This window comes from Sphaeramia orbicularis, chromosome 11 (genome assembly GCF_902148855.1).
Source record: "Sphaeramia orbicularis chromosome 11, fSphaOr1.1, whole genome shotgun sequence".
Taxonomy (NCBI): Eukaryota; Metazoa; Chordata; class Actinopteri; order Kurtiformes; family Apogonidae; genus Sphaeramia; species Sphaeramia orbicularis.
Window position 1 is genome coordinate 43,544,660 of NC_043967.1, and position 25,055 is coordinate 43,569,714.

Genomic DNA, 25,055 nt, shown 5'->3' on the forward strand with positions numbered 1-25,055 from the left:
GCAAGGTTTTATATTTTGTTTCCTCTTGGCATTCAGAAAAAAGCAGTAATAAATATACAGTTTCCTTGTTAATTGAAAAAAAAAACATACTAACGAGGAGTTGATTTGTTTCTAAGTGTTCTACACCAATGCCCACTACTTTTGTCTTGACTCATTTGTCTCCCTCATTTAAAAAGCACCGCCTGCACGTTCTACATGCTGTCACACATTGTTGAGCCTTCATTGCCACGATAGGTGTGTGTTTAGGTGACAGAGACTAAATGATCCAGTTTGGACGTGGGTTTATTTTCCATGAGCTGATAATGGTTTTCCTCTCAGGCACAATCCCTTTAGTTACAATTTAAACAGCCATATCAGTATCTATTCTTTTTAGAGTATCACTATGCAATTAATTACATCCCAAATATGGGATGAGCAGGAAATGTGTCTTTAGAGGGTTTCCAGAAACCCACTGTTTTACAAAAAACCTAAATGACAAATGTACTCCGAGGAGAGTCTTCAAATAAACATTTATTTTGAAGCATCTTTCCTGGTTTTTATGTTCAGTCATCAAAAACAGAGTGGTGCACATTTGCAGCCTTGGCTAAGTTAACATTCAGAAAAACTAAAGCTGAGACATTATATTGTTAAAGAATTTTTTATATTTTTTGCTTAATGAATCTAAAAACTGTAGGTTTTACATTTAACTAAGTGTGCTTAACAATGACTAAACTGCAGAAGTCAGACAGAAAAAGCTTAAAAATACAAAGACATGTCCAGAAAACACACCCATAACGCAATGTTATTACTTCTTTATCTCAACACCCCCATTAATAAACATATTCTAGTGACAAACACAAACAAAACAAAATCTCTTAAACAGGGATTTCACTTTTTTAGATAAGATCGCTCACTTGCTTCTCTTTTCAAACTGCTTCTTTGAATTAACACAATTAACAACACAAAAAACCTGCACACTCAGACACTTCATTTTATACCAGTGCAGACTTCATAGACACTATTAACATGACAGCTCTGTGGACAGTTTATGAGTAAACTCACTGATTAGTCTGGATTACAACAGACAATCAGAGGGTCTCTAAAAGGTCAGCAACCAACAAAGAAAAGCCTGAGTTGTGTTTTGACCTCTAAAGCTACGTATCAACAGAAGAAATTGGAACATACTTGCACAGAGCCATCATGGTAGTTTTAGTATAAATAAAAGCCTGACCTCTATGTAATATCATCAGAATTACTATAACCTACATCACAAACACAGTAATTATACGTTAACTGAATCTGTCCAAAAAGCTGTGATGAAACTGTTAACTTTTATGTATTGTAGAATGAATACTGCTACTTCATGTGACGAGAATCAATGTTATTATGACAAAATACATGATAAAAGTAACTTACTGAATGTAGGTTTTACTAAAAAAAAAAAGGTACATTTTAAGTTTATTTGAGCAGGTTTTTACACAGGTAATTTCACTTAAACAGTAAATGTCATCGGAGGAAACAGTACTTTTACTGGAGTAAGAAATTGTTTACAATATACAATACAGTGCTAAATGCTTAGAGTCCATTTTTTCAAGTTTTCTGTTGTTTGTGGACTAAAAATGCCATCTTGTTCCTCAAATGTGGAATGTCCTTCTGTGTTTTTTCAACCTAATCTGTGTTTTAAAGTTTCCAAAAATGCCCCATAGGAATAATACAATAATGGATCCAAGAGGTTACAGATAGTGTAACATAATGTGTTTAAAGGTACAGTGATTTTGACATTCTGTATATGTTTAAAACAAGGACAAAATATAATAATAACTGTTCAACAAAAAGTTAAGTACTGCCTGATGCATTATGTGATGGGAAAGTTACAGAAGATGGTACTGAGTCACAGAGAGGAAGTAACATCAGATTCCCAACTTAAGCACAAAGAAAATAAACCTTCAGCAAATTTCCTCATTCTTGTGACTGTTATCAAGCTTTAGGAGTTTACGTTTGACTTCCAACAATACTGACGTGACACCACGGGTTTTATCTGTTATTAATGAAACCCTCAGTGACTCAGCTATTCTTCTTTTATCAAATGAAACTCTATGAACAAGAAACCCATAACATTATTTGATCCTTCTAAAAGTCTGGAGAGAAGATAAGAGCATAATTTATGTTTATTTTACATCCAATCGATCAAACAAACTGCAATCACTCATTGACTAAAATGGATTTATATTTTTAGAATGTCTGAACCTGGTACAACAAATACAGCTGTATTTTTCTCTAGGCTTGATGTAGCTGTTCCAGAAAAGTCACTGCACATTCATTTGCCACACAGTGTTTATGGTGGCATCACAGAGGAGAAGAGGTTAAACTAGCAGCACCTTCAGGGACATCAGTCACATGAAGGGCATTAGTGACAGAAATGCTGAATCATTTAGGTTCACTGTGGTGACGTTTAGTACATGGACAAATCAATTTATTGGGGATATACCAAAGAAATCATTATAAAGTAATAAGATAAGATGTAATAAGATGTAGCAAGATTTTCTTAAACAACTAAAATGAATTTGGTTGAAGTGTTTTTCAGGCATGTAACAAAAAAATAACAGAAAATTATACAGGACTGTGTAAAAGTCTGTAGATTCAACAAGAAAATAAAGGAAATATGTGCACACTATTAAAAATACACAAAAAATCAACAGCTCCTATAGGCTGTAATTGGTATATACTGTATTATAACAAAATGAAAATCAGACAAAAAGAAATGTCCGACATACATTCAATGAAGCCTGGTGTAAAACACCAAATAAAATTCATGCAGTCTGAACAAAAGAATTAAAGACATGATAAATTCAAACAGAGATCACATTAAATACTTAACACTTTGGAATTTCTGTTTTTAATACTGCACATATTTCCTATATATCCTGGTTTTATCTTAATAGAGAGACTGAGAAATGAATATGTGTGGTTATTAGAACTTTGCTAAAACAACAAACCTAATGATGAGCTACGATACTTGCACAGTGCTGTATGTGCAGGATTTTTTAGGTCATGTTAGACCTGCTATAGTTCTATGTACATACAGAGCATATCAAAATACGTGATGATATTCCATATATTGTTTGGTTTGTTGTGCAGATCAGGATCTAAAACAGCTGCAATTATCTGTATGTTTTTTTTATTTAATGATTGTGTGAAATCCTTTTTTCATGCAATTTACTATTTATCTACTTACCATACATACAATTTCAGATAAATTGTGCTCATCTCAAAGTCATTTTGTTGAATTATTTCAGGGCACTGGTCTGTATTACATGCTCTCTGGTTAATGTATGTGTGTTTTATCATACCCATTAAATCATTTAATACCAGTCTAGGTCTGTTAAAAGGTGCCACTGAAAAATAAATTATATTATAAGTAACTTACCACCAAAAATTTAGCTGCATTCAGATTACTCCATCCATGTTTCTCCTTCTTTATTGTTGTGAGAAAAACTTCAGCCCTCCTTTTGATGCTTTTACAAGAAACAAAAGAACAAGAGGAGTTTATACACAATACTTCCCTCATACATACACAGGGCTGGCAGCCAGATGATACAACTGAAGTGACCTTTTGAACTTTATTTCATAGACTTGGCTTTGACAAACAAGTAACATAAAATAGAAACTGCATTTTACCTTAAATGTGTTCACTTTATTTAAAAAATGTGTTTGTCATCCAGCCTTAGGCATTTTAGGACAATGGACAGCTTTTTAACACTTTCATAAACTTATTTTAATATTTTAGCTTTTTGTTGCAAAATTTCATGTAGCCTACTGTATGTGTTTAGCTGTGTTCATGTGATTAAAATCTTCTTAATCTTTTTTTTTTATATATAATGTTTTAATTGTAAAAACTTGACACTGTATACAATACAGTTGCCTGTTGTTTCTAAGAGTGATGAGATGCTGTGAAACATAACCCATGTTGGTTAAATTCCTACTCCAGTTACACAAACCATCCTTCTTTGGAGTAATAGGATGTCATCTTAGAAAAAGAAATTGAAATACATTTACGTCAAATTAAATTAACAATATTACCCCAAAGTTTTGTTTAATACAACTGTGATGTAGCTATTTTTTTCTGTCACCTGCAATCAATTATGTGCCACCTTCAACTGTTAACAAAACTATGAAGGGGGTCTTCATGGAAAACACAAGTTTCTAAAAAAAAAAAAAAAAAAAAAAAAAAAAAAAGCATCCACCCAGCGGGATTAATTCGTGAAATACAAAAATGACACTGAAGTTTATTAACAATCAAGGTTGTCAAAATGATTTTAGCTAAGGGGCCACATAGAGCAAGTTCAATTTCAAGTGGGTTGGACCAGTAAAACACTACAATACTCATTATAACCTATGAATAATGACAACACCAAATTTTTCCCTTTGTTTTAGTGAAAAAAGTAAAATAACATGAAAATGTTTACATTTACAAATTATACTTTCACTAAAAATGTGAACAACCTGAATATCTGAATATGAACAACCTGAAATGTCTTAAAATGTATATTGTATAGTGCCATTTTCAGAATATTATGCCTGTTGCTAAATGTTTTGTGCCTTTGTAGATCCATTGCAATCTGTACGTTGTAATGCAGATGTGTAAATTATAAGATGAGTCATAATATTAAAATTGCACTTATTTTTCTTCAGAAATTACAGGTTGGTAATTTTTTTTTAAGTTAGTTTGTTGATATAAACATTTTCGTAAGATTATTTTCCGTTTTTCAGTCTAAAACATAGAGAAAAGTTTGTGGTTGACATTATTTATAGGTTATTATGTTATTATTTTACTAGTACACTTTAGCTCATATTGGTCTGTATGTGACTGCACTGCTTTATGCTAACTGTCAGTGTTAGCTTAGCCTACCTGTTGCTTCATTATGGTAACTGGCCAGCGCGCGGCAGTGCCTCGTGCCTCTCTCTCTCGTTACCCAGCATTCTGTGGGCGGACTGAAAGAAGCGACCCACTGACACATCAAGGAAGAGATGCGGGTAGGTGAGTAAAGTCTGTCTAACACACTGCGGGGACACGTATTTACACAGGAACGGGTCATATCTGCCACATTACAGTTTATATCCATACAATGCTAAGCGAACTCGGAGTGTCAGTGTCGAATATTAAAGAATGACACCGTGTTTCCGCGGGTTTAAACTGAAAGCAACAGCGTGTTCGGCGGTTAAAGTCGTCGAACTGTGGTCGAAGTTGTCACCAGTTGAAAACGGTGTCCGGTCGAGAGCACCTATAGCATGACCCGGAATTCTGTGTGTGTATGTGTGTGTATTTAAAGACAAGCTAGCAGAGTGGGGAACCTCAAAGTGCTGCTGTAAACCGAAGAGGGGCATTTAACAGTATGAGAAGCTGATATCTCTGCCGAAAACCGATATGTTACACAGAGACAGAGGCGAGCCTGTTGTTAGGTTTACGTCACTTATCAGCTGTTTGAGTTAAAAGGACAACACTCTTTGTATTTTAGGGAAAAAAAGACATTCAGAATCGAACAAAAGGACTGAAGCACAGCCCAATACAAGTTAGAAGTCAAAGTCAGAATAGAAACCCACTGAGTGAGTAAAAGGGGACAGGACAGATTTAAAACCTTATTTTAAAGTAACATTTGCCCTGTATGTATTGCTAGTCAAATGACATAGGTTTATGTACATTATGTGGTGGGCAAATACCAATACTGATGTTTGAAATAATCTGTATGTTCTGTTAGGCTATGATGATTTCATGAAAAGGACTGGCAGAACCTGCCTCTGATAGTGGCTGACAGCTAATGTGATGGTTCTCAAATGGAATTGCTGAATTTTAAGGGGATTAATATCTTCTTGGCTATTTAACAAACTTAAGTAATACAGATTCCTGTGAAACCTTTTTAACCCTTTCATGCATGAATTATGAGACCCTTAATCAAGATTTTTTTTTTCCTGAGTGTTTTTATTCCTCTTTAGGCATGAAAAAAAAACATGCCTAAAGAAAATTTTCATATGAACCTATTTTTCATGGAGTTGCAAAAATATTCACTCAGCTGGACACCATGCGTTTAATTTTTGAAGCAAGGAAACATGTATTTACTATTTGTGTGAAAACTATGAAATAAAAACATTTTTAATGCTTATTTTAGGTAATTCATTTAATAGACAGGGATAGTTATTTGTTTACTCTACTAGTTTGTCTGATAAATGAATTTCCTACAATAATTACATGTGGAAGAGAGTATGAACCTTTACCAGACACTTATTTTTAATGCTGCTACTCTGATGTTTTCTCACATTTTAACACTAATACCAGTCATTACTCCCTTCATGGAGATAATATGCAAAAAAAAAAAAAACACAAATTTTTACAAAAACTGTTAATTACAGACTAATAACAACAATTGATTTACTCTTAAACATGTTACTCTAGATCAGGTTTATCTAGAACAGCAAAGTTACAGTAATGGTATGAATTGCAGTGTATGGGATGATGCATAAGTGTCCACTGTGTTGGCTGATATGCAACTAAAACAACAAAATCCATGAACATATAAGAGAACAGCTGTAGAATAGCTGTCCACTGTAGTGACCACTATGCATGAAAGGGTTAATATAACACATCAGACAAACATTAGCCGTTGCCATCACTGATATGTCATATTATTTGTCGATAATTCATCGGCCATCAAAACTGAACTGATACTGACTTTACCTGTGTTTAGCAGATAAATCCGTGCATTCACAAAGCTCAGTGTACATTGTGAAATTTTGGGCTCTCCCAGTTGTAAGATTAAAACAACTAGTGATATCTTTGGTTGTGGTTAAAAAACAAAACAAAAAAACTTGGATCCTGTGTTGCACAATGGGGGAGGTTGAAAGAAGGCCATTGTCTCAATCTACTGACAGTCTGGAGTTAAATTCTGACAGTGTCATTTCACAGCGTGACTACTGCTACCGCCTATGTCTTCTCAACACCCAATAGGGATGTAACATGAAATGTACATTCCAGATTTCCTTCTTTTCCTGAGTCACAATCAGGTCCACCTTCTTCTCCTAACTCTGATCTTTGACTTATTTTCCATATAGATAAATATCACTATTGTAACTGCAGGATCATTGGCTTAGTTTCATTGTTTAGAACTATAGCAGGACAGAAAGTGTTTGATATACTTTGACTTGCATTGTAGTCTTGAGATTCAGCAGATTGTATTATTGCACTGCCTGCATATGTGTCGTACCCAAGTTTATTAGATCCATGTCGCAAAGTGAGGCTACTGACAAATTTACAAGACTGCTGAAATTGCAGTCTGCAGGAGCTTTAAGAACAGAATTTTGTGGAAGCTACTACACTATGCATTTCCACTCTCTAATAATCACAGGATTGTTTTCTTGTTCATTTAACTGTGGTGTTTATCAGTGCTTCTTCCACCACTAATTGATTAGATGCTGCGAAGTGGAAAACGATTCTGCATGAAGTGCAGTTAGTTAAGGATTCCTCTGGAACAGTTCCAAACAGAAAGAGAAATTCACTGAGAGACTATAAAGCTGCCTTTTGTTGACTTTTACCTATGCAATCACAGCCTAGTATTACAACAGATATACACCAAATCATATTCACTGATTTTACTGACCATATAATACTTACATAAACAATTCAACAGCAACATTAATAATTTAATAATATGAGAAAATAATGCCATTGAACTTGGCTACATGACTGTGTAAATGCAAGTGACACACAGAATATTTACTTTCAAGAATGCTGTACAGATAATTTCATATGCTTAACAGTGCTTAAAAATCTATTCACCAAAAATTACAAAATGCACACTGTGATAGACCTTCCAGTATTTATGAACAGTGACAGAACTAGCATCATTTGTCCTGATTTCACCCTCTGCTCCAGGCTACAGTATAACTCCAACAGCTGCTGTTGACACTGAAGAGATTTTCTACTTTTCATTCTATTTAAAGACACACTGTCTCAATTGGCTATATGATGGCTTTGATTTAGCCTGTTAATGTGAATTTACATGCATTTGCTTGTTTCTGAACATGTTATAAAATAGTTGTTGAAAACATGAAAACACTGTAGTACTGTTCAGAATTTTCATGGCTTGATAATGTTCTGCAGTCATATTTAGCATCACCCTTCGTCTCAGTTGTTGGGCTGCTTTCTAAAGTGTTGCAGTCTTATATTGGTACTGAAACCCCTGGTAAAGGTTCATTGTCCATACAGTGTGGTCACTGTCAGTGAGTCTTTTTCAGTTCCACCTATGACTGCCCAGTTTCAGATAACACTACCCTCGTGCTGCACTGGTACTTCAACCTCTGACCCAACAGATAACAATAAAATCAGTATAGCAATGAGTTTTGTTTTGTGGTGGATGAGGTCATTAAGGTTTATGTGTTTACATGGCACGTCACATGTCTGTTTTGTGCTGATAACTACCAGCAGCTGATATAAAGGATGTTTATGGAAACCCCCGCTCTCATCTTTCTTTTTCTCCCAGCCTCAGATATGGACTGCAAGGTTGTGTTTGCAGCCTTGGAGACGGTGTGTGAGGACAACATTTCTGCTCTGTGTGGGCCCACTGATTTGCCTTATGGCACTGTTGCCGAGCGCTTGATCACATGTATGAGACAAATTCAGGAGCATGGACGAGCCCTGGAGCCTGTAGTCACCAATTTCACCACTGTCTACCACCATTACGACTTTGACGCACAAACGCCTGGGAATGGCTATCGCACATTGGTCAAGGTATGACTGCTGCTACCAGCAACATATCCAAGCACTGTTTCTCAGATATGAATTTCAGATGTTTGTGTTTATTGGAGTACTTCTGTTTTAATCCAGATTTTTAATTGTGATTTGCTAAATCTCAGAGGAAAATACAGCACTTTTTACTCCACTACATTAGTATGAAAGCTTTAGATTACCAATCCTCTTCCTGTCAAGTGAAAAATCACATATCTCCAAATATGTTGATTTTTAATATTTGGGATAAACTGAAGGACGAAATGTTTCAGTATGGATTCAGTCCTCCCTCTTAACACAAAGACACTCTTTAAAAGCTCTCTTGGATTAGCTCGAAAGTGCACTGTCTCAAAGCTAAAGACGGCTGAAATTGAGCAGTAAAATGAATACAAATACATCATGTGCTGCATAGTAGGAAAGCTCTGACACACCATTTTACTGCTGAGTGCCTGCTTTTACTTCTCATACCAATTTGATAATAATATTTAATAATACCCTCACTTAAGTGAATAAGTAAAGGAATATAAGAAAATATAACAATGTACTATTTTCACAGTGTAATATTAGTATTTATATTGCAGGACATGAATATTTCTTTATAATAGAAATGTTATTTTCTTCTCTGAATAGACATTTTTGTGGCAATAAACAAAATAAAATATTTTTGTTAGACTTGAAGACTGTGATCAACTGGATTTTGGAGATATGAATAGTCCTATATTTATGAGAAATGTGATAAAGATATTTTGTTTTCTCCTGTTAAACACTGCTGTTAATTGCACTTAGGCAAGAAGAGTTGTATTCCTTATGCTGTTTCGTATTTTCATAAAATTCATGTAGTGTTTTTCTGCTCTCCCTCCTTTAGGTCTTGCAGTCTTGCATTTTGCACATCATTCACAAGGGCCGCTACATTGCCTCTAATTACAACAGTGCCTTCTTCAGAGCAGACCACAATGCCTCTGAGATGGAGGCGTACTGCATTGCCCTGTCTCAGCTGCGTGCCCTGCTCTACCTCGCCCAGAGGCTCATGAGCGACAACAACTGTGGCCAGCTATACTCTCTGCAGGATGAGGACCTGAGCCACAAGTTTGTGCAGGAGTACAGCTCCATGCACAAGGCCTGTTTCTACGGCCGCTGTCTGGGCTTTCAGGTCAGACAACAACTTTCATTTTCTAGGAGAATAGGTGTTACGGGAGCACAAGAGTGAGACAGAAAACGCATGTTATTCAGTCACACAATATGTAGTCAATTATGAAAATAACATAGTTTGAAGGTCTTCATCTAATTGCGATTGTTCAGTTAATCTGCCATTTATTCAGATTTTTTTCAGTTAATCTTTTAGTCTTATAACATGTCTAAAAACATCAAAACTGCATTGATGACAAGACAGGTGTGTTTACAGATGACCCTATGCAGTATGACATTAGAAGTGCCTGTATATTGGGGATCTTTGTATCTTTGTTGATTAGCTTTATTGTATTTGATGACTGTTGGTATGAGATTTTAATCACAATACTGATGCTTCATCAGTCAAGATAGGGAGAACTACTGGTTTTACAGTTTTGCAGCATTTTACATTATAAAATGTCTTTTGTGGATTGTACTCAGAGTTTGTTCTTTATTTTCTCTCACTAATAAAGAGGAGTCAATGTCCAAGGCTGCAAGAGCATATTTATGTCTGGAAGAGAATTAAAGGCAGAATTTAAATCAAAAATTCTTTTTCTACAATGAATATATCCGACTTTATTTTTTTGTACATGTATGGGGATAGAAATGTGCTCCTTTAAATTGCAGACTGTATGCTTTCTAACCTACATACAACACTTTTTTTACAGTATTGAATCAATTATCAAACTATAAAGTGTTGGCATCATTTGACTAATCACTCCAGTTCCTGTTCTTTGTTCACCCTCACAGTTCTCACCAGCTCTCCGTCCATTCCTCCAGACTGTTGTCATAAGTATGGTCTCTTATGGTGAAACATATGGAAAACAGCAGTCAGGTTTAGGTGAGTCTTGTAGTCTTGGTGCTGATGTCCTGGTATTCATGGCAGTGACATTCTCAGGGTTTGTGTAAACTCTTCCAGATATGAACATCCTCATTTCCTCCTTATTCAGGTATAGCAGCCCTTTCTCTGCTCACATCAGGGAAGTATGTCATGAATCCAGAGTTGAGGGGTGCTGAGTTCGAGCGGATTACCCAGAACCTGGATTTGCAGTTCTGGAAGTCCTTCTGGAACCTCACAGAGTCTGGACTTATAACAGTAGGCACGGTCAAATATTCTTCTCCTCACTCTCCGTAACTTGAAGTCATCTTCATTGTTTTAACTGCTTGTTTCCCCTCATGTCTTACTCTGTTCAGGGCTTCAACAGAATTGCTTCTAACCCAGTCCAAGTGAACTTCACACTGACTGTGCCTCCTGAAACTCTACACCTTCCACTGGCCTCAGACCCCACTCTGTCTGCCACGGTGTCACCTCCACTCGCCCACTGGGGCCCTGGTCCGGTTCACATGCGTCTCATCTCCTATGAGATTCGAGAAGGACAGGTGAGGATGTTTGTGATGAGGAACATATGAAAAGAAACAGCAGCGATGAATGAAGGATATTATGGATGTATCCCTTAAAGAACATACTGAACAATACTAATACTTGTTTATTTTTCTGAGTTTTATCATTTTATGTCTATTTTGGTTTCTCACATAATAACATTTTGATGAGGACATATACAATTTCAAGCCTAATACAGTTAAAGCAGCTGTAATTAATATTTTATTATGTTAACAGTTGCTTAAAATGGCTGCTTGGATGATCTTTTTATTCTGTAGGACAGTGAGGAGCTGCTAGCTTTTTCTCGAACAGATCCTCCTCCCATCTCCATGTCCCATCTGCCCTGGGTCCAGAAACAGCCCCGCTCCCCTTGGCTGCTCATCCATTTTCACGGAGGCGGATTTGTGGCACAGACTTCCAAATCTCATGAGGTATTGTACACTGGGCTAATAGTGCTATAGTTTCCTCTACAGTGCATGGTAACAGTGGTTATATCCTTTTAAAATTCTCTTGTAAGCAGTAATAATAAACACTCCATATAAAGTTTCTGGATAAGTAGTGGATAAAATACATTGAATTTATTCAAGTGGTGAGTCTTAAAACTTTTTTACCCCTCTTATCACACTTCTGCTCTGTAGAATTATCTTCGGAGCTGGTCGAAGGAGCTCAGTGTTCCTGTCCTGTCTGTAGACTACTCTCTGTCTCCTGAAGCCCCCTTTCCCAGAGCTCTGGAGGAGTGTTTCTACGCCTACTGCTGGGCCCTGAAAAACTGTCATCTGCTGGGTCAGTACAGGATGACAGTATATACATAATAATAAATCAAAATCATGAATGAATGAATGAATGTCATGTATTTCAAAAGAGTAAGAAATCTATTAATATAAGGATGTTGTCAGTGTGTACTTTTGAGTGTGGTGATATCCTAACCCAAGATTTTAGGGTTTCATTTGTTACTTAAAAGAATACAAAAGGCAATGAAATTGACTGTCAACTGCAGTAGAAACATGTAGTATTTAAAGTTCAGCTCATGGACAGGATTGCTCAAATATGAAAGGGTAAGTTGATTTAATATGCGTTTATAAATGTATCATAAAGCATACATTCTCAGTATGCGAGATGTGAGAAGGTTAAGCAAAGGTGAGAATGTGTTGCTGTGAAAAATGCTAATGTTTGCGCAAAAGCTTTCATTGATGTAGAAACTACAGATTGACGCTGATTTCCTTCATAAAATCTGAATCAACATATAATTTACCAGAAAATCAGCCAATATCAATGTGATAATATCAAGTGAAATATGTAGAGTATGGTATTTCATGGATGGATTTCCATGAAATGCCATATTCATTACAGATTTCTTTCTGCTATTGTTAATCATTGTTTAACCCATGAATGTGTCCTTTAATTTATTAAATCCCTTCCTCAGTATATGGACTAATGAATTTATTTCTGCTAGATATCCAAAAGGTTTCCTGAAATTTGAATTTTCACTGACCTTGGTTTATATTACTGGTCTTCTCTAACGCTCAAGGAGAGAAATCTTATTTACTCAAACTTCTCAATGAAACTATGTGGACCTCGTCAGAGCACGCAATATGGCCATTCACATGCACTAAATTGTGTGCAGAAATGTAAAGAACTTATTAGATACATATGACTTGTGTCTGTGCATCAGGCTCCACAGCAGAGCGGGTTTGTCTGGCAGGAGACAGCGCTGGAGGAAACCTCTGCATCACTGTGTCTATGAAGGCTATGAACAGCGGCATCAGGGTCCCTGATGGCATCATGGCCGCCTACCCGGCCACCTTGCTCACCACCGACGCCTCACCCTCTCGTCTGCTCACGCTGATCGACCCACTGTTACCTCTGGGCGTTCTTGCGAAGTGCCTCAATGCCTATGCAGGTATGTGGGTGTTCGTGTGTTCACAGAATTAGTATGTGCTGATTCATGCCTCATTTACCACCAGAGTCCGGCGCCACTGGAACAAAGAAACAGAACATCAGAGGAATTTATGTGTAAACCGGACGATGTGGGAGGACAGAAAGATGAAAATAATTAACTAACTCCTGCCACTTACACTGTCAATCCAAGAATCACTTCTGCTTCTTCTTATAACACCTGTGTCGTCCATGGACAAGGAAGCTTAAGTTCTCACTACTAATTTACTTTGTTGATTTTATTTTATACCACTAAGATCACAGGAAGCTTCTGACATAATAGTTTTACCACGGGAAGCTTCTGACATAATAGGTTTACAATGTTCCCGTCTTTATCACAAGGTAACATAAGAAAAGAAAAATATCCATGATTTCCTTGAATAAAAATATTTGCACAAATAGTTATATAATGACTAATATCATGATTGCAGCAGGAACACAATGTGCTGAGTAATCTTAAAATGGACATAAACATTAAGTCTAAACTGTAGCATTTCTGTTTTTTGTCATTTTTCCATCCAGAGATGTGACCTTTTTAACTGGTGGCAAATGGTTTTGTGACATGATGGTGATGATTCTGTTTGTGTAATGTAGACAATGTCTTCATGCTCATATTATTCCAGTTTGTCCTTTTTCTAAATAAGACTATATTTAGATTAAGCTGTTAACATTATTAATGAATACAAACATTACAAACATTCCACTAATATATCTTTCACATGTAGCTGTCTATGCTTCAATTTTCATAGTTTAATAATATTATTATAGAACTGTATTATTATATTAATATTCATATTTACAAGTTTCCCACAGGTGCTAACTTTGCAGTCACCTTCTTGAAATAGTTGGTATTTCTATGATTATGCATATTCATAAACCTATTGACATTCAGGTCTTTCTTACTGTAATATGTAAAGTGAGTTTGGTTCTTTGTCCTACCAGGAAATGTGACATTTCCTCACCCCTGTGGACTGTTAGCTTGTTGGTTTTCATACTATCCAGAGAACTGACTATAAGAGGCCATGTGTCATAAACTGGTCCAAAAAAATAATGGGTACATATATTCTGAAAGACTTGAATACATATCCAAAGAATACTGGTTTAGTTCACATAATTTAATCAGAATATGAGCTAATTCAGATTAAGGCATATGCTTGCACGTGACATGTATGGAATTTATCAGCATATTTGTAATGTTATAGTGAAATATTCAAGTACATATCAACATGTCTCACATAAACCCATTGATATTAACTAGATGATTTCAATTGTGTTACATAGAAATAGTATTTTTATAGTATTTTTGTTTTCTACTTTTTCCATTTTGTATCCATTGATAACTTGTGGATATGGTCTTAAACTCATTTTTCTGTTCCAGTTTTTTGTGTTTGATCTTTTAAGTTGACATTGTGTTCCTCAGGTACAGACTGTCAGACGGTGCAGCCCATGGTGGGAAACGGCAGTCTGAGCGCTCTGGGCAGAGACACCGCCCTGCTGCTCAGTGACCTCACACAAGGAGCCTCCAACTGGATCCAGTCCTTCCTGGACCCGAGGCGGTCTTCAGGCAGCTCACCATCCTCAGCTCAGAGAAGAAAGCTTGTGAACAACACTTCCACCACAAAATCTGGAAGTCACATGGATTACCCAGATAACTTTGAGCCCCTGCGCTCTGAGAGTCTGGCTTTTGTTCACCCGACCTCCTGCCCCATCATCAGAAACCCGTTTGTGTCACCTCTTCTGGCTCCTGATCAGCTGCTGAGAGGCCTCCCACCTGTACACTTAGTGGTGAGAGCCCCTTTATTATCTTACTGTATTTCAGCGTTCTGTAGGCAATATTGTTTCCTGCACTTTTGGGACATCTAGTGAATTTCCTATTTGTGTTCTTTAGATTATTCAGTAAAAATTCTTATAATAATAATAATAATAATAATAATAATAATAATAATGATAAGAAGAAGAAGAAGGTTATATAGTAATAGTAATATAGTTTTCAGATAATCTTGATGCCCCCAAATGGGCAAAAACAAATGAGGCTTACGCTGTCGGTGGCCGAAAGCAAGGGTATATCCAAGTAATCCCCCCAGTCCTATAAAACTATCCACGATAATTGTTAGACAATCAATATAAACTAAATTTGAGCTACATTGACCTGATAGTGTCAGAATAATGGTCAGAGAATCAAATTTTCCCCACAAAACTCCACCTAGTGAATGAAAATGACACCATATGAACTCTGGACGGCAGCGAGAAAATGGACATTTGGAAGACGATCAATATGAACTAAATTTTATCTCAATCAGGCTGTTATTGCTTTATTCATGTCCAAAACTGATTTTCAAATAAAGCGCCCTCATTTGGATGACTTATACTCATAGAAAAGCTGAAATCCATAGGGTTCTTCCACTAGGGGTCCCCTATGTTGGTTACCAAGGGAGAAGAAATCCAATCAAATCTGTCCTAGTTATCGCATTCGCATGAAGGATATCCAGTGGATCTGCCTGCGGTGTTCGGGGGAAAACTATTATATCCCCATGTTGTAGAGGCATAAACGACAAAGAAATGCATTTCAGCCAGTTTCAAAGACTAAACTAATATAACATACATGTATTTCAGATATAGGGATAGGTTTTAATTTATAATGTACAGGGGTTGGACAAAATAATGGAAACACCTTAAAAAATCAACAAAATATAATTTAATATGGTGTAGGTCCACCTTTTGCGGCAATTACAGCCTCAATTCTCTGAGGTATTGATTCATACAACTTGTGAATTGTTTCCAAAGGAATTTTAAGCCATTCTTCAGTTAGAATACCCTCCAACTCTTTTAGAGATGATGGCGGTGGAAATCGACGTCTTACTTGAATCTCTAAAACTGACCATAAATGCTCAATAATGTTGAGGTCTGGGGACTGTGCCGGCCATACGAGATGCTCAACTTCATTAGAATGTTCCTCATGCCATTCTTTAACAATTCTAGCTGTATGGATTGGGGCATTATCATCTTGAGGTGAAGGTGTTTCCATTATTTTGTCCAACCCCTGTATATGTCCATTTCTTGTGATACATTTGTTTTATACTAACTAAAAAATGTATCTTTTACAAAAACAATAGACAATTATCCTTTCCCAGTATAGTTTTTTTTCTGTGTGTATTTTCTGATTCGTCCATGTTTTCACACAGGCCTCTGCTCTGGATGCCTTACTGGATGACTCGGTAATGTTCGCCAAGAAGCTGCGAGACATGGGTCAGCCTGTAACTCTGGCAGTGGTCGAGGACCTTCCTCACGGCTTCCTCAGCCTCTCACAGCTTTCCAAAGAGACTGACATCGCCGTCGAAATCTGTGTGGCACGGATAAGGGAGATTTTCCAAGAAAATAACACATCACCTGCTCTACGACAACGCCCAAAAATGGAAAGAAGTCACCAAAGCACCAGTCCTTTGGGCTGATGTTTGTTGCTCTTGACTCTTTTTTTTCTGAAATAAAAACAGATCTGACAAAATGCATTGAGAGAAATGCAGCACATTCACAAAAAGATAACAAAAAAGTGAAGATTATGAGAAAAAAACAAGAGCGGTTAAGTTGGACCAGAGGGATATTGCACTTTTAACCAACACTGTATAACATTTTCTGCAGGTATTGATGATGGAAACATCAAAAATGCACCTTTCTGCAATTCACAGTTATATAATGGCTAAAATTTGAAAGTATTTTTGTACTGAGACTTACACAGTTAACATCCATATCAAATGCACACAAAGAAGAGTATTCTTTAAAAGAAACTTGGCACTAAATCAACCAGCCTTTTCAGCAATTTACATTATATCAGTTAACGGAGCTGGTGTGCCTTGTGTTTAAAGCTATGCTTTGTTTGCATAGTCTTTGTTTCTTAAGAAAAGCTTTGCCTGCAGTACATTAAAGGTTTACATGTAAAAGTTTACACACTCCAGATGCACTGTATTATACATTTTAAGGCAATTTAACTTTTTTTAAAAGATGCAGAAATAGGGGACAGGATTAAACTCAGAAGATTTTACAAGGAAAATAAGTTGAATATTCTCCAAGACTGAGATCGTACATTAATGAGAGAAAAACGTGAATGTTGTCTACGATTATGAAGTCATAAACCTGCAATAAAACACTTTGCTGCTCTGATGGTTAGTGAAGCAAAAATTTTATTGAGAACATAGTGTCTTTGCTTCAGCTTTTCTTTTTTTAAACCATGTTAATTCTTGCAGAGGCTAAAATATTTTTGTGCATGATTTTAAACAGAATCAACTCCAACTCTACTATTCAACACTTTTAATATTGATGAGGTGAAGTTGAATTTGTCTTTGTCAGTAACTTCCATATTCGATGTGTGAACGCACACCTTATCTTCAGCCATGCAGATGTAACAGAATGTCAGTGTCTGTACATTTGATATGAGAATACCATCTGTGCCATGACCACACATGACCTTTTGAACAGTACTGTAACGTATATTAACTCATGTGTTCAGCTATAATTTAATCACATACGGTTGTGTGTTTATTGCTTTTTTCGGCTTTTTAAATCAACACCAGCACAGTCGGTGACTTTATAATCTCGGAGAATATCAGCATTTTCTCTTGTACATTTTTAACTTTTTTTTTGGTAAATTGGGGACTTAAATCTGGGAAGGTCTGAGTTTTACTTGAAATATTACCCACAGCTATTACTTAACCTGCAGTTGCCCAAATAATAGTATTATACACCGTATTTGGATTAAATGAATAACTTGGTTTTTTCAACTTGTCACATGTTTACAATATATTGATCGGGATGCCTTATTAAGTATTTACCAGCAGTGTGATATAAAGGAAACTAAATGACTGAATGATAGCTTGGTGTTAAAAAAAATTGTGTTTCAATTTAAACCATGTGAATCAAGAATTCTACAGCTTAACTACAAATATGAAACGAATGTAAATATTTCTAAAGTACTGCAATATTTCTAAAGTCTTATTGTTCAATCAAGTTTCCCATATAGATGATAATGATTGTACATGTTATCACTCATAAAATAACCCAAAAGCAGTATGTTTCAAAGGTAAACACTCCGGCTTAGAATTTTTGGCACAGCTTGACTTTTCCCATCTTTATCGATAACTATTATTTCTCTGTGTGCTCGTTTGCAGCACTTGTCACAGTTCCCAGATGTGTTGGCACCATTTCCCTTTTCCTCAGCGTTTTCTATTGGTGTTTCTTTAATATGAGCTGTCAGTGACGTGTAGGAGGGTAAACACGCACTTTAAATATAAGGAGATAATGCAGTACGTCCCTGTCTGTACATCTCTGCACCAAAGCCACAATGTTGTTGCTTGTTTTGCTTGTGTCAGTGGCTGCAAATGGTGAGTCTGAAACTAACTTTCTTGAACCCTACAGAAAAAAAAAACCAAAATGACCAAAATAAACTTTACCTCTTTATGTTCTGATTCCTTTGTTTTTTCTTTTTTTGGTGTTAGTGGCAAATAATGTACAGTTTGAAGAAATATACTGTTTTGTAGTTGGTTTGCTTTTTATTTCTACAAATTTATCTATGCCATGTCTACACAGCTGCCCTTGGCTTTGATGATAAGATTGTCGGGGGTTACGAGTGCAGACCTCACTCTGTGCCCTGGCAGGTGTCGCTCAATAACGGCTGGCATTACTGTGGAGGAACCCTGATCAATGACCGCTGGGTGGTCAGCGCTGCACACTGCTTCAAGTGAGAATCACTTTAGACACATAACACGTTTTTGTGAAGTCATTAAGCCATCATACAGGACTGTGCAAAAATGTCAGGCCACCAAAGTTATAATGATCCCACAGGCAATTCTGTCTGTGTTAAGATACAATTGGGATATAGAAGAAATATGTGTAGCATTAAAAACAGAAGGGTCGAGTATTTTGTATGTAACACATTTGCATTGTGATCTTATTTAGTTGTTCTTTCTATATATATATATATATATATATATATATATATATATATATATATATATATATATATATATAGGTGTGTGTGTGTGTGTGTGTGTGTATGTATATATATATATATATATATATATATATATATATATATATATATATATATATATATATATATATGTATACACTAAAGAAAGAAAAACTAGTTTTGTAGATATAAAATCAGAGGTGGATTAACCCATAAAGACCCAAATACACACTGGTGACCAAAAGTATCTACTGATGTAAACTGTTCAATACCTGTTGTTCCATTAATTCTATCAATACATGTAAAGGATCGGTGTAAAATTCAGTTTGTCATCTTCTCATGGTCATCAGATATGACCCATTTGGACGTTCAGAGGCTCCATAGTGAACGTGGAAACACTGTCATCTTCTACAACATTGATTCACCAGTAAAACCCATGGAGTTGGAGCAATGACAGTGAATGGACACACTGGGTTTATGCTCAATTAATGATCTATATTTTACTGAAAAAGTCACTTTTTCTGTTGTTTTCTCTGTTGTTGATATAATAACCCTCAAATGTAATCTCAGCAGGATGATTTAAGTACATGATCAGTAAATTAAATGTGGGGAAAATACCTGATTTTTACTGAGAAAATGCTAAATGCAAAGGATAATATTATGATAAATGGTGATAAATCACTTGGGAATGGTTAAAGAAAAAGAAAAATAATTTGGGAACTGACACCAAAGTAGCCCTGGGTCTTTATGCGTTAAATGAGGTTTAGGTTATGAATAAGGATGACAGAGGTGCATTTTGTACATCTACACTACTATGACAAGCCAGACCTAAAGTTAAGTTTGTTGGTTTAGTAAAGTTCTAATGACCACATGTGCATCTCTCAGTGTCTGTATTAAGATACAGTCTGGATATACAGTATGTGAAGTACATTCAGCAGTAAAAACAAAGGTTTGGGGTAAAAAACAGCTTCTATAAACCAAAGTGCTCATATTTAGTGTGACCTCCCTTTGCACTTAACATGTCTTTAACCCTGTTGTTCAGACAATGTGAGCTTTATTGCATTAGTCTTTAGCTGTTTCAATCAACATGTCAAACATTTCTTATCATTTTGGCGACTTTTTGATGAGGGAAAATAATTTACACTAAATATGACTTTAGCCTGTAGAAGCCGTTTAGTTTTTGTTTTGTTTTGTTTTTGTTTTTTTTTGTGCATTTATAATTATAATAGAAAATTCCTCCTCTTTTAAAAGACCATGGCTTTGCATGAGTTACAGATCAGAAGAACCTTTGTGACTTTTAAGGACTCATAAACATTGATACTGAATCTAAAATCATATAAAGTCCTTTTTATTCTGTTTTACACTGGATCAAGGCTTTCACCTGATCTGCTTCATGATGAACTAGTCTGTTGTCCTTCTACATCTGTGTTGTAGCCATTAAAAAAAAACAAAACAACAAACCTACCCTTTTAATGTACAATATGTGCATGTTTTTCTTCATTATCCAACAGAGATGAGGAGATTGAGCTGCGTCTGGGTGAGCACCACCTCCGCTACAAGGACGGTCCCGAGCAGTTCATCGCTCCAGCTGTGATCATCCGCCACCCAGAGTACGACCGCTACACCATCAACAACGACATCATGCTCATCAAACTCGCCGAACCAGCCAAGTTCGATGAGTACGTCCAGCCCATCGCTCTGCCCAAAAGCTGTGCTCCTGCAGGGACCCAGTGTCTGGTCTCTGGATGGGGGGCCACCCAGAGCCCCTGTAAGATCCCACCACCAGCACTCACTACATTTACACAAGAGCAAATTTTACTTTACTTGAGTATTTCCATTTTATGCTCCTTAATACTGAAACTCAGATTTTGTCCTTCTTAATGCTTTATTTGCACATACTGTATATAAATAGAAAACACAGTAAATACAGAGAAAAATTTGGAACATTGTGTATTGTGCAACATACCTCAGCAATAATACTTCAAAGAAATAAAAATATCTAAATCTTTATATATTTAGACAAAACACCACTACAAATTTTTTATAGGATAAGATTATATTTTAGCTGTTTTTGGAATATTGATCATGAATTCGCAATCTATGTTAGTCTGACAATATATTTAATAAAATGATACAATTTGATAAAATACAAAAAAGTATGATACGATTTGATGTTGTTTTATTTTTTATCTGCCCTGTAGTAATCAAAGGTTCTATATTAATGAAGTAAAACCCTAAAACTGCTCTTATTTTTTGTTAATGACTGAAAATAGAATGAATAAAAGAACACTCTAAAATAATAAAACACTTTGAAGGAGATATTCTGAATAACAGGTGCTTTTACCCTAAAGTACATATTGCTGATAATACTTCTGCAGCTTTACTTCAGCAATGTTTTGAAATTAGGACATTTACTTTTACTTTTAATCCCAAATTTGTGTCTCAAAATCTTTCTATTGACCCAGAGAAATAAAAGTTCCTGTTTTTTTGCATTATCACTATCATCTTGGATGAAAGTAGCCCCATGCAACAATTTTTCAGATATACACTATTATTTATTTATTATGGAACATTTTTTGCATCACATGTTTACAATAAAGCTGTGAAAACTGTGGGAAAAAATGCAGTGCTGGGTCTGAGGATGTTAAATGTATATGCCACACTGTCATAAAATGCAAACCATTAGTGTATACTGTAAATGAACAAATATTCATGTCTCTACCAATTTACCCATAGTGGTTCAGTTCAAATCTAATGTGTCATTTCTGCTTTTACTTACACTGGTCTACAATTTTTTTTAGAAATGATTTGCTTCAGAGATTAAATGTGCTAAATGTTACGTATTTTAATAAGATTAATTGGAAAATAAATGACAAAAGTGCCGGTTTGCTGATGTTTTCAAGGTATATGATTTAGTGTTATTACACATATATATTGGTTTATGTACATTTATATAATAGTTTTATAAATCTTCCACTAAATAGAACCTGTAAAGTGAATGTATTCTAATGTGCAGACAGTGTTTTGAAGTAGATCTTGTAGCTCTGAGACAAATATTCCTTTTGAGTCAAACCCATTCTCTCCTTAATTCTTGAATTTCACATTTTGACCCAAGGCTGTATCTCGGAAAGTTCAGCCAACCAGCATTTTTTACTTGATTTTTCTTTATCAGTGACTCTCATGTGGTAAAATTTCCTTACTTTTATTCTGGAAGCATTTTCCTTGTAGACCAGTGTAATTAGTAAATGATCTGATTTCTTCCACCTTTGCCTATTGATCATCAAAACATGCTGTTAATAACCAAAGATAAAGGTGTGATTTTATACCGTGCACATTACAGAGTCAAGTGTGTAAATCCAAATATGTCTCTGTTTCTGTTTCTTTTATTCAGTCGGTTGTCTGAAATGTCTGAACTGCCTGGATCTGCCCATTCTGCCCCAGGATGACTGTGAGCGCTCCTACCCCAACAGAATCACCTCCTCTATGTTCTGCGCCGGCTTCCTGGAGGGAGGAAAGGACTCCTGTCAGGTACACACAGCAGTGGGAGAAGTATTCAGATCCTTTACTACAGTAGAGATTGTAATTTTACTGCTGCATTAAAGTGTATGCTACATTTTATACTGCAAGAAAGGGGTGTCTAAAAACAATATAAAAACACTAAATCTGAGGAAAAAGGTACTCAAAACAAGTGAAATATCTGTTCATGCAGCCAGATAATTACACTTGACAAGATTTTTTGAATTAAGATCATTAAATCTAAAAATAAGAATGTCTACAGATGTATGAACACTTCAAATAAGAAATTAACTCTTAAACAAGATAAATTATCCAACACTTCTAAATCTAACGTTATTATTATTTTTTTTATCTTGGTAAGAACCAAATAATTTGCAGTGAACTGCTGTACATGTTTGGATAATTCATACACTGTCGGGTGGATGAACCTACAGTAATGCATCATATTCTATAGACAGACCTGTTTTTGCAGTTTATCCGAAAGGGTTTAAACGAGCTTATTGAGTGTAAACTACTAAAAAACAAACACATTTAGAGGCACGTAGCTTGTAAGGGACAGGAATGGATTAAAAACTGTAGTCTGAAATGTAAATAAAACAGTCAGACAAATATAGTGGAGTAAAGTGTACAGTTTGGCCTCTGAGATGCAGTGGAGTAGAAGTATAAAGTTGCTTGAGATACTAAACAAAGCAGTCCAACCTTAAAGTACAAACTTGCATTTTAGTAAAAAAAAATACTACATTCTGTAACATTGTACACAGTGATATAAGTGCAGAAAATTATAACAACTAATTAAAACAATGAATTACAATTTATAAGTCTTCCTTTTCATTGTGGATAGTTGTATTCCTACCCCCAAGACCATCACAAGGACTAAGCAGTTCAGAAAAAGGATGGATGATTATATTCTCTCATAAATGTTTAGAGTTTACTTCTTCTCATTCACATGGAACATCTCATTGACTTTTTGTTGCCCATGTATTCACCACTTATTATTTCCTTTGGTTGTGAAATATGTTTTAGATTTCATTGTATATGTCCTCAGCAGATGTTTTACTTTATGCATTTTTACGTTGGTGATTTCAAGCGTGGTTTTCTCTTCCTATCTCCATTGTGTTTTTGTCTTAAAGTCTATGTTTTCACGTTTTCCATCAGGGAGATTCTGGTGGTCCTCTGGTGTGTAACGGGGAGCTGCAGGGCGTTGTATCCTGGGGATGGGGCTGTGCTGAACAAAATCGTCCTGGTGTTTATGCCAAGGTACCACCTGACTTCTAACAGTTAAAGATGTTAATTAGACCACAATATATTTTAGTTTTTTTTTTTATGTTGACTACCTGTGCTACATTAAATGATCTTTGATTTCTTGTCCGCAGGTCTGCCAGTTTACTGACTGGATCCACTCCACTATGGCCTCTCACTGAAGTTATTCTGTGGAAGAGAGGTCGATTCTGACGGACACCGCTGCATTAAAGACGACATTTTTAAAGCATGTTACATTATATGAGGACTCTGTATTTGAAACATTCTAGTGAACTGGTGCAACATGTCATCCTTCAATAAAAAAACACTTTTAAGAATCACTTATGTGTGAAAATTGTTCCATTATCTATTAAAACTTAAAATAATAACCTTCACATTTCATTACCATAATCATTTATCATTTTCACTTCTGAGACCTGCATCTCTCTTTCTCATTGCTGCATAGTGAGTAGTTTGACAATTTTCTGACCTGTTCTCCATGAAGCTTCTCAGCACATGGATAGCTAACACAATTATAAAGAGCTGTTCTATACTCATACAAAAACAACATTTTATGCCCTCAACTTCATGTTTGGTAGTGATATTTCAGGGTTAACACACTGATTTTCAAACTTTTTAACACACTTACTTATATATAACAATTGGATCAAAAGAGAAAAATACAGATGTGTGACTAAAATCAATCCTAGTCTATGGTAGAGACATGAAAATGCAGGAAAATACACAATATAGATAATATACATAATATATAGATAGAAAGCCGGATTATTTAGACAGAATTTCTGAATCTCAATGTCTTGTGCTGAATTTTAGAGGTTTTGAAATGATGATAAATGATGTATGTAATGTAAGGTGTGTTTACTCAAGTGCTTTTCAAATGTGATTAAACTGGTTTATGCCTCTGCTGACTGCCTGTGAATCAAATTTGACTATGAACCATCACCAAGATGAACACACACTTACATTTTAATTGACATTTCATTTTATTTGCATTAAAGGAGAAGGTCACCTTTAGAAATACACTCATTTACTATAGTCCCATAAAGTGCATTTAGTATGTAAGAAACTTAAATATGCGTTTT

The 25,055-nt window shown here is 35.7% G+C and overlaps 2 protein-coding genes across 5 annotated transcripts; both read left to right on the top strand.

Moving 5' to 3' along the window:
- The first annotated feature begins 4,971 nt into the window (after nucleotides 1-4,971).
- Nucleotides 4,972-18,686, top strand: lipea (lipase, hormone-sensitive a). Of its 4 annotated transcripts, none has more exons than XM_030147750.1 (11): nucleotides 4,972-5,017; nucleotides 8,511-8,758; nucleotides 9,621-9,905; nucleotides 10,673-10,763; nucleotides 10,873-11,018; nucleotides 11,117-11,302; nucleotides 11,582-11,734; nucleotides 11,942-12,086; nucleotides 12,976-13,203; nucleotides 14,659-15,023; nucleotides 16,421-18,686. In XM_030147750.1, exons 1-11 carry the CDS (start codon nucleotides 5,008-5,010, stop codon nucleotides 16,685-16,687), a joined length of 2,124 nt encoding a protein of 707 aa, XP_030003610.1. In that variant the 5' UTR covers nucleotides 4,972-5,007; the 3' UTR covers nucleotides 16,688-18,686. The 4 variants fall into 4 exon arrangements, with proteins under 4 accessions (XP_030003610.1, XP_030003612.1, XP_030003611.1 ...); XM_030147752.1 differs by having other exon boundaries at nucleotides 5,007-5,013; XM_030147751.1 differs by lacking the exon at nucleotides 4,972-5,017 and adding an exon at nucleotides 5,513-5,583.
- Nucleotides 17,683-24,290, top strand: LOC115428168 (trypsin-2-like). The gene is made up of 6 exons (XM_030147014.1): nucleotides 17,683-17,712; nucleotides 18,767-18,966; nucleotides 20,709-20,965; nucleotides 22,589-22,725; nucleotides 23,869-23,970; nucleotides 24,087-24,290. The coding sequence occupies exons 1-6, from the start codon at nucleotides 17,683-17,685 to the stop codon at nucleotides 24,132-24,134; spliced, it is 774 nt and encodes a 257-aa protein (XP_030002874.1). The 3' UTR covers nucleotides 24,135-24,290.
- Nucleotides 24,291-25,055: the final 765 nt, after the last annotated feature.